This window comes from Asparagus officinalis, chromosome 3, assembly GCF_001876935.1.
Source record: "Asparagus officinalis chromosome 3, Aspof.V1, whole genome shotgun sequence".
NCBI classification, from domain to species: Eukaryota; Viridiplantae; Streptophyta; class Magnoliopsida; order Asparagales; family Asparagaceae; genus Asparagus; species Asparagus officinalis.
This window is the reverse complement of record NC_033796.1, coordinates 94,881,039-94,891,668: the sequence shown is the minus strand read 5'-3', so window position 1 is coordinate 94,891,668 and position 10,630 is coordinate 94,881,039. Positions and strand designations below refer to the sequence as shown.

The following is a 10,630-nucleotide window of genomic DNA, read 5'->3' as shown; positions in this document are numbered from 1 at the left end:
CACAAAGGTGGGCCCACGCAATACCCATTCCCGCGTGGGCCCACGCAGCACTCATTTCCGCGTGGGCCCCACAAACACGGAGCCCACCACGACAATAATTGCCCATGGGCCCCACCTTCTTCCCGATTCTCTCCCCTACGCGCGAACCCCAAAGCAAGAAATAAAAGGGAAAAATTAATTAATAAAAGAAAAAAAGCGCAGCAAGGACGACAAACTCTGTCAGCGAAAAGTTCGCAACTTTTGGGCCTATTTCACTTTTATCTTTCAGCGTCCCTCTCCGCCCACTCGGTCTCCTCTTCTTCCCTCGGCTGAGGCTGGATTCTGAGACCGCGGAGGCGACGATTTTTGGAGGTTTGTTGGATAGTTAATCGATAAATTCGGTAAAAACGGGATCTTTTGTAGGGCCAGATCCGGCGCGCTCACTGGAGATCGTCAGAGGAAGGAGGCCCCGCGATGTCTGGTTGGGTCGTACGGAGGGTGCTTGACGGAATGTCGCTGAGAAAGCCCGTGCATTTGGCGCCGGCGCGCGGTTTCTGCATCGGACCGCCGCAGTGGATCGGGTCTCCGAGAACATTGCTCGGTCAAAACGTCGCAATCCAACATTGACCGAACGGAGCGTCAGTCGCGTGTTTGCAGTGAGGTTTGGGTTCCCTCCATCCTCATCGATTTCCTTGCGCCGGATTCATTCGATCGGTCCCATTTGTTAGATACTTTGAAGAGCTCACCTCACTCTTACGAACTTGTTGCTAGCGGTAGGATGATCCTCAATGCCAATAACCACCGTTTAAGCCGCTCCGCTCGCAATCAAAAAGATGGAAGTTTTGACAAGAGCTTGTTCTAATAAACTGATGCTTTACACACTGGGACTAACAGGCCGTACTCGGACGGGAGGTGCGTTTGAATCTCCTTCTAGAATTCGTGCCATTCATAGGACTGATGGGTTTTTTCTTTGTGTATAATATTGCTTATGGTTGATTCATTTATTACAATAATTAAGCTAATTGGGTACACGCTTTACTGATTCTTGGTTGGTTGTTGACCGTTGAAGTGGAAGATATTTTTGGAAGCCCTATCGCGGGTTCGGCTTGGGTATGCTTCATGCCTACGAATTCATATTTATTTTGGGTAAAAACTTGATTATGATATTTGACGGTGATTTATGAGTGATGACTTCTGCACCAATGCTGACCTAGTGACCCTTGAGATACCTTGTTCGACTTTTCTTGTGTTTTTTTAGCCGGCTAATCGGTAGAGTATCAGTTTTAGAATCTTCCGCATGTTGCTTTTTAATAATAATTATATAAGATAGTTCTTATAGAGTTGTTTCTTCCCGGCAACACTTTTAAATAATTGCAACAGAGCCTGTCTTTTCATTCTATATTTTAGAAGACAGAATAAAGTTTTCGGGAGGCCTGTCTATTATTTTTTCCTTTCTTTTAAGTTGTGCCAAAAAATATGTCGAGAAATTCGTATCAAAATATTGAGATTATCGGCAGCGCGTTGCCGGTTCGACGTCTGTTCACAATCCCGGTCCACACCGAACCACTGATTTTCAGAAATTATGCATGGAGATGTGAAGAGACAGGGAAAATTTGATCTGATGGGAGAGAATAAAACCTTTGAATTTGCTTTCTATTGCAAATTCAATATGTCATCCTTTTTGGTTACTTTTTCTTTTCTTTTTGGCAAGTGGTTGTAGCATGGTCTGGAGCCTGAGATCTTTTCTCATAGCCCACCACCTCTTTACATTGAGCCTGGCTTTTCTGCTATAGGCAAATCCCTGTTTGCACTTCCTAAATTGTACATTAGTTGAAGGAAATAATGAGTGCAGCCAATGTTCTTTAAAGAGGAAAAAGTAGATGAGAAAGGCAAGTAAAAACTGGTGAGCATGGAGATTGATAATATTTCACCCTTATGAATCTAGTCATTTGGGAAGCCTTATTGGAAATTTTGAGTATTACTTCCTTCATTCAGACTATCCAGGATCTTTCAGATTTGCAACATTCTTCTTATTGAAATTCTAGAACATCCCTCTTTAGTTTCCTCTTTTTCTCCCCTTCTCTTCTATATAACTAAAAAGTATAACGTCTTTCATCTTGTCTTACTGCTTTTCGTTACTTCCTGATATTTCTTTTCATCTTAAAGTCTTTGTTTTAGGCTTCTTCGTCGAGTCTTTTGTCTTTCTTTATGTTTTTAGTCTGTTTGACTTTATTTCTCTTGCGTTTCATTTGGCTTTAATCTTTCCTTTTGTTCTGCAGGCAAACATCCATTTACTGCTGTTAATTACTATATCATTGAGTTGTTTATTGCTAAAGGAAAGTTAACTTTAGCAATTGGACCTTTGTGATCTTTATTTTAATTAGTGTATGTGTCATCAACTTGTATAACCTTGTTCTGTACTTTTTTGCTCAACTTTGGGTCCTTTTGGTTACCTGTGACTAGAACTCCATGATTTTTAACCACAAAATTTGAGGCAAATATCATTAGTTCTTTTGTTGCATATGTCGATTTGTATTTCAGGTATATTGTGATTCAAAGTTTTCTATTGAGTTGGCGTACGTTGTAACTAGTAAGGTTTCAATCTCATGAGTTTATATGAGTTAACGTGCTTCGTGTTAATTGATAACAAAATAAAAATTCAATGAATCAACGCTATCAAACATTACAATGTCAATTGACAGTATAACATGAATGGGATTTACAACTCCAGGCCTGTTTGGTTTTGCTTGCGCTAGCTGAAGCTGCATAAGCTAAGGCCCATTTTTGGGGTAATTACTGGAGCCTGGAGGTGTACAATCTGGCTACCTTTGCAAATGAAGTTGTTGGTATTATTTGATAATGCTATATTGTGCTGTTACCTCAATATGTAGTGAGGATTCCGATGCAAAATTGCTTATCCAAATACGCTACACCAGAAGCCTATTCTTCATTTACTGTAGTTTTACTTGTAGCGCAGTTTGTTCAAACCAAAGATATACATGTACTCCTAATTATAGCTATAGCTGCATTGTAATCATGTCCCAATTGGGTAATTATCATCATCTTGCCTACTTTTAGGAAATGATGATCTCCTTCTCAATTGCGTTATTATTCTATAATCTCCCTGTCATTTGGTCATTATTGTGCTCTACTAATTTTTGTCTTTGTTTTTTGATTCATGACACGCGATAAACGTTTCCCGCTCCCTGTCAGGTTACCTTTCACACGTCTGTCGATTTTAAGATACCAGTATTGAATGATTCCAGCTATTTACGAACTCAAAAATTGCAGTCCTTAATTAAATTGTGTATGAACCTGATTGATTAATTGAATTACTGGTTGAATGAGGCGAGTCAAGTCGTTTTTTTTTCTATCTCACCGGGAGGAGAGATACTCGGTATCTAATTTGTGGCCCACGGTTAGGCAATTCTAGCCCTCTGAGTAAGACCCGGAGCTTTCTTACTACAAATGATTCGAAAGTTATAAAGCTTACACTGGGATTGCTTCCCTGTAGTTGACTGATAATTTGGCGACAAGTCAAGATTCCCCTATGTGAAGTGGGTGGAAGAAACTTGGGGTCACCTGGTAGGTCATATACTGGTCATCAAATCACCAAAATTATGTACCACCATCAAATTGTAATATTTGATATTGCATACAGGTCTTAGTTCTAGCAATTTTGTCAATTAAAGGTCTGTTGATTAAAGTGAACTGTAAAGTAAATATCACATACTTATTTTGGAAATATTACCATTGTCTAAATATTTACAGATCAATGTTGGTTAAGCAGTATGATGAAAATGAGAAAGAATCCATGGGAGGAAGAATTTTTTTTTACAATCTTAACATCAGTCTTTTGAATTAGTGCCAAATTCCTAGCCGAGAAAACTATGACACAGAGTTAAGGATTAGATTAAACCTACATACGGCTGCAGCTTGTAGAAGAGTCAACCTCTGGGTCATGTTATAAAGGGCAGTTCACCAAGGTTTTCATACCCTAAGAAGACTCTGAATGGCAAGCAACATGGAGACATGAACTAGCCAGGAGTTTTATTCATCTATCAGTGGTAATGGGATCCACATGTCATTGAAAACTTCTGAAACATGTATCTGTATAAATTTATGTTTACACATGCAAGATATGTATGTGCTCCTTAGTCAAGTTTTTAGAATGGCTTATATGTCATGCACTTTCTCCAGAGTGACACTCATATTATATGTTTGAGAAATATTAGGGTGAGGGTAATATATCTGCTTATATGTCATTCACTTTCTCCAGAGTGGCACTCATATTATATATTTGAGAAATATTAGGGTGATGGTAAAATATCCTACCTCCAACGGAAAAGATACATTAGGAGGGTATTAGATTCTACCTCCAACAGAAAAGAGGCAGAACGCATAATAGTGCTCCATGGCTTGTCACCCTCTCCTCATGGATGGCATACGTGCACGACATCTATAGGGCAGTAGGTATCTTTATAGTTGAGTCCTTTCTTCCCTTTCCTTGAAATGCCTTGTATGGCTATAATGAAGCAAGTGTATCCTCACAGAAAGGTGATTCTTTGAACTTCTTTTCTTCTGATATGGAAGACAAAAACACAACTCGCCCTTACAGCAAGCAAGTCTTAGACTTAAAGAATTTCCATGTTTGAGATGGCATACTTGCATGTGTATTCGACACAAGTTAATCTGTCAATTCTATCCTGGCTTCTTGTGGCCATTTGAAGATCTAAAGACGTTTGTTTCTGGAAGATATTTATCTTCTGGATATAGTAAACGTTTATCAATAGTGAGTGGTACCATGTTCAAGTGCTTGAAGCTGTACAGATTTATGAACTGCTTTTAAGATAATTAAGCAATTTGGATGTTCAACTTAGTTTTCATGCACTCGATAACCTACTGACAGTTAGAAAAACCTCCGATATTGTTTTACTTACTAATGAAGGGATAAATAGGAAGGATTAGGCCACTTGTATTTTTGGCAAGTTCAATAAATTCTAGATTATCACAACTACTCTTTACGTCAGACTCAGGATGGATCCTACAAGATCAACATTCCAATCCACTTACACTTGTAAGATTCTTTGAGGATCATCACGCATTTAAGGATCTAAAATTTACTCCTCTTTCTTGTTTACCACATTCTCTACTTTAATCAATGTCAAGCATGTTTATATATGACCAGTTAAGTTTCTCCAAATCATAGGAAGCCGAAAGTAGTGATTTAACAAAAACTAAGCAAAGTTTTCTACATAAAAATTTATCAAGTTATTGAGCTATGATCTCTAAATATCCATATCTAGATTCATAAGGAAGAGGATCCATTACTAAGATTCATATCTAGATCCAATAAGCTAGTAACACTTTATAAGGCGTTCTCATCATATAGATGCTATCAAACTACATTGTATTCCTATCTTGTTTTGACATCCAAAAGGACCCTTACACAGTGCTTATAAGAAATTTGTGGAGCTTGCAAGAAAGTAGAACCCCTTTGATGATATTCTAAATGAACCATAGAATAATTATAGACATGTTAAGAATTTTTAACTTAGATATTGGATACATTGCGATGAAAATAACAGAACAAAACATTGTCTTCTGCTATTCCATGAAGTTTAAATCACAGATTCACATATATACTTTGTCTGTTTCTGTTTCTAAATAAAGCAAGTACTTGATACTGAGGCGTAAAAAAGTCATGAGTTGTTTATGTCGTCACTTGCATGTAATTTGGGACTAGGAAGTTATTACCATAACCCTTCTGATAGTGCATTTTCATAATTGATGGTGTTTTGAGCACAAACATAGTGACTTCATTTCATCCTTCTCCTCTCCTATTTTATTACAGAGGGTGTTCCATGAATACGCTAATTGGGTATTTAGAGCACACATCAAATATAAACGTGATGCTAATGCTGTTGATGACTTGATGAAGCCATAAAACAGCAGCTTTGGAAACAAGCAAATTTCCCTTGTTTTTGACTAAGGAGAGATATTCTATATATGCAGTACAATAATATTTATATGGACATGTTTTATATCAAAGCTCATAATTTATTGCTGATAACTTACCTGGCTGGTCTTTATTATTCAGGACTAGGCAAGTTGATAGTTCTCTGATGTATCTGTTGCTGCTGACCACTAGACCATAATTGACCCTACACATGAAACTACAAGTACAGAAGAAGCTTCTCTTATGTGACATAGTCGTAATTAATTTCTTTCAAGAATTTTTTTTGGCATTAATGAGGGATGTGTTTTCCTTTTGAAGGAATAAAATGATGGAAGCAAGGATTTTTTGCAAGCTGGCAATGCTGGAGGAAACTGATCAATGTGGTTCAGTTCTCTTTTTTCTGAATGTTTGGTTGGTGAGAGGAGGGTGTAAAGATGCCATAGTGTTTTTAGCTTTCCAACTCTTTTTGTTAATTTTCCTTCCTTTTTATGTCCATGCCTTTATTCCTTACAGTAGGAATAGCACGGCTGTTAAGGATCCTTTCAAGAGCATGCTTAAACAAGGCAATATATTGTATTAATATGTCCTAATGTTTCTGTTAAATCATTCATGAGCAGAGTGTCTGTTATTATGAGTTAGATATCGTCTTTGAACACTATTCAGATTCACCATGCTTGACAAGGGGAAAAAAAAGGAAAGAAGAGGAAAAAGAGCGCAGTATTCTAATCTGGCTGGAGACTGGAGGAAGTGAATATGTGACTGTGAAAGTGAAGCATTTTCATGAATTTAGATGTATCTTCGATGAAATAACATCTGAAAGCATGCTAGTGACTTTTTCCATGTAAAAAAATTACAATCGAAAGGATTGAACTGGGGGCTGAATCGAAAACAGCGAAAGAAAATATTTATGAAGGAGTTGTTAATGTTTTTTTTGTGGTAAGAGTAAAATAATAAGTGTTATATCATTTTTATTCCTGAATCTCACTCTTTATCTTTCATGCTAATAAATGTTTTGTACACTGTGTTGCTGAATTGGATGTACTCTTTACTTCAAAAGAACCACTTTCATACATTTGGTCCCCTCTTAAAATTGACTGTTACTTAGCTAAATATCCCCTGCATTTTTCCTACAACAACAAGGAGAGAGGTGTGTTTTTCTATTACTGTTCCACGGACTGTTGTTTTGTGGCCTGAAATTCTTTGTTTGTATCTGAAATTTGGAGCATTGAGAGCATATGCTTCAGAAAAGGGACCCATACCAGAGGTCCCAAATTTAACTGAGTGGTCATCATGGATTTCCTCTAGGATAATGTAGAGACCAAAACCCTCCAATATCATGCCCATTCAAAAATTCAACACTCTCATCCTCACATTATTCTCCTTTCTCCTTCCCTCTCCAGGTAGCAGAGAATGGAGCTGTGCATGAACAGCAGCAGCAGGATGACAAGCTTCTCTCCCTCTGCTCACCCAATGAGGTCCAGGCCAGGCCCCGCCAAGTTCAGCGACGGCGAGGCTATGGGCAAGAAGCTACATTGTTTCGCTGCGACTACAAAGAAGAAGAAGTACCAGCAATTGGCTGTTAAGACGTCTCTTACCACTGCTGATATTGGAGCAGAGGTCAAGGTGCCCTTTCCCCCCTAATTTTCCCTTTGTTTACTTGTATTGCACTATTTGATATGTAATATTGCATTTTATGAGCTAATTCCCTACTTATGTTTGTTAGTGCAGCTTAGAGATTTGGAAATGGAGAGGAAGGACCCTCGGACGGTTGCTGCTATTATTTTGGGTGGTGGAGCAGGAACCCGTCTCTTCCCTCTTACTAAGCGGAGAGCCAAACCAGCTGTAAGTACAACCCTTTAAAGGCATCTTTCAGTTCTTACAAGGGATTAATTTATGAGGTAACATTACGTAGCTTTAAGGTCTTAAAGCGCATCCTGTAAACTCATCAGATGTGTTACCTCAACTTATCTTATTTACTAAAAGGAAGGACAAGGAGGAAACTATTCTATGCTGCTCGACTTAGGTTATATTTGTTCTCCACAAGATATTTTTTCTAAATTTTTATTTTCTTTGAGCGACTGGGACTTGCAAGTGCAATTATGCTTCTTGGATTGACTCAAATAATGCGACAAAGGTTTAACTTATATTTCGTTAACATGTGCAAGTATGCAAATGTTGTCTGATCATCAATAGATCACCTAATATTCTAATGCTTAGTTGGACTACTAGCTTGTGCTTGGTAATTCTTTAGGAGTTCTCTGAAGTATTACTTGTTTCATAAGCATTTCCTTGATCCAACTCAAGATGGATACTCTGGCAGTTAATTGATAATATTGAAATCTTGTAACCCATATTTATAAAATCTTTGATGGGTTTTTCTTGAAATTTTTTCCTCTCAAGTTGGCAAAATTTACTGCCATTTCTGTACACCTTCTTTAGTTCTTGTGCCTGTAAGAATTGATGCAAGATTCTATTATATCATTATTATTAATCAAAGAATGGGATAAGGTATGCCAATGGTGCTAAGTTCTAAGTTGCATTTTCCTCAGCTGTCTTGCCTATCATGTATATTTTGGACCAAAACTCACAAAACAAAGCTAATCTTATGATGGCTCTGTTATCTCCATGTTTTATAAACTAGATGAGAATTTCCATAATTGCGTGTAACTTATTTGAAATATAATTGACAAAGTCTACTGACATATATGAGCATATACTCTGCTCATTTTCGACAGGTTCCTATAGGAGGTGCTTATCGATTGATCGATGTACCAATGAGCAACTGTATAAACAGCGGAATCAATAAAGTATATATTCTTACACAGTTTAATTCTGCATCGTTAAATAGACATATTGCACGGGCTTACAATTTCAGTAATGGAATGAGCTTTGGAGATGGCTTTGTTGAGGTACATTCTACTTTAATTTGGGGTTTTCTATTTAACTAATTTTTGTGGATGGAATTGAGTTTAATAATTATACAAGGTGTAGTGTAGCATTTTCACTCGCTGATTTTACTATCATAACAGTTAATGTTAAATTCTTTTTTGTTCTTTTTACTCTTTTTGTGATAGTATGATTTTTATCACATTTTCCATCCTCCATGTAGATAATAATGCAATGCTTTCCACTTTAAATTTATTGCGGAGGCTTTTCTATTATTAATATGGAAGCCTAATAACTTATAGAGAAAATCACTTGGGTTATATAGATTAATCTTCTGTACGTGAAAGGGTTCTAACTTGGAGTCAGTGTATATGTCACTTGAAACGTAATAAATAAAGAAAGAAAGGTGCCCATCTACCTTTTCCAGGCCACAATCTCCAAACATACAAACAACAATACCACAAAACTATAGTTGCTGTCTTCAAAATTGATTCTTATTCACATCAAAAGGTCTCTATTACGTGTATAGTTTTGAAGAGATCAGAAAAATATTTTAAATTAGGGTAACTTACACTAAACACCCAAGAATTTTCAGTATTTTTCAGTAAACTTCTAATGACTTCTAAAATCGAACTAAACTCCCAAAAACTAATGCAATTGCAGAAAATCCCCAATTGGTTTCCGCATTTTGCAGATAACCCTCATGATGGCATTAGTCCACATTTTGCATTTACGTGTGGAACACAGAACTTATTTAGGGTTTTCTGCAATTTCAATAGTTATTGGAGATTTACTGCTATTTTAGAACCTAATGGGGGTCTGCTGAAAAACAATGAAAGTTCTTGCGGGTTTAGTGTAATTTACCCTTTAAATTAGTCATACATACTGTTACAATACTAACCTTTTTATGGATTGCAATTGCAATTCAAGTTCAGTTGCATGTGATATCCATTTAATCGCGCTACGTCCTAAAAATGAATAATTCCATATAATCACTAAATTGCCCATCTAGCTGTTTAAGTTTTTTCCTTTGGAAAATATAAAATCATTGTTTGCTCAGGAAGCTATGCTTAGGTTAATTTACTTTCACAGCATTTGAATATTTGGATCATTATAACACAAGGTTTAAATCATTACAGAATCATATCTTAAGAAAATAAAACAGTTTCCCTATATCCACATTAGACATGCCTAGAAATTCGTTTGACATAAAAAGAGGTAAATTACACTCACAAATATTCCTTATTGCACTTATCTTACAAGTCACCAAGATAGCAATGCGCTTCAATAGTTGATATGTGTACTAACGATATATGCTGCTAATGCTAATTTTATTGGTAATGTTTCATTTGTAGCTGTTTGTTCAACATGTGAAGTAGCATGATGGCATCATGGTTTCATCTGTACCACAGTGTAAAACGAGAATATGAAAGAGAGTTATGTAAATCAGGATTCAACATTTATTTAAGGATCGACACATCTATATTTACATGTCCGCTCCTTTCTTTGATGCCTTCAACGCCTTACTGGTTTATGGAATTTACGGTTCCATGAACGATATGGCGCTGACTTCACTTGTTCACCCTAGATTTAGTTGCATTATCACCTTCCTTAATTCATTTCTTTGCTCAACTTGCAGCCTTCTTAACCAAATTCACACTCTTGCTTGCGATCTTCTACTCTGGCAATATGATGCATTCCTCACCTTACTCTACTTTATAATGATAGCCTTTTTATTCAATCTCTTATTGTTTTGAGGCACTTAAGCATTCACATTGACTACTGCTTTATACTGAATACGGATAT

At 36.9% G+C, this 10,630-nt stretch overlaps 1 protein-coding gene across 5 annotated transcripts in view; it reads left to right on the top strand.

Annotated features, from left to right (window-relative positions):
• Window positions 234-10,630, top strand: part of LOC109834484 (glucose-1-phosphate adenylyltransferase large subunit 1, chloroplastic) — a 24,902-nt gene continuing 14,505 nt past the window's right edge. Inside the window, exons 1-4 of one of the 5 annotated variants that reach the window (XM_020402510.1) lie at window positions 234-891; window positions 7,339-7,561; window positions 7,667-7,780; window positions 8,674-8,847. In XM_020402510.1, coding sequence (XP_020258099.1) covers window positions 7,349-7,561; window positions 7,667-7,780; window positions 8,674-8,847 — 501 coding nt within the window. In that variant the 5' untranslated portion in view covers window positions 234-891; window positions 7,339-7,348. Of the gene's footprint in view, window positions 892-7,256; window positions 7,562-7,661; window positions 7,781-8,673; window positions 8,848-10,630 lie in introns of those variants that run through there. The other 4 variants (XM_020402511.1, XM_020402512.1, XM_020402514.1 and 1 more) reach the window with 4 other exon arrangements.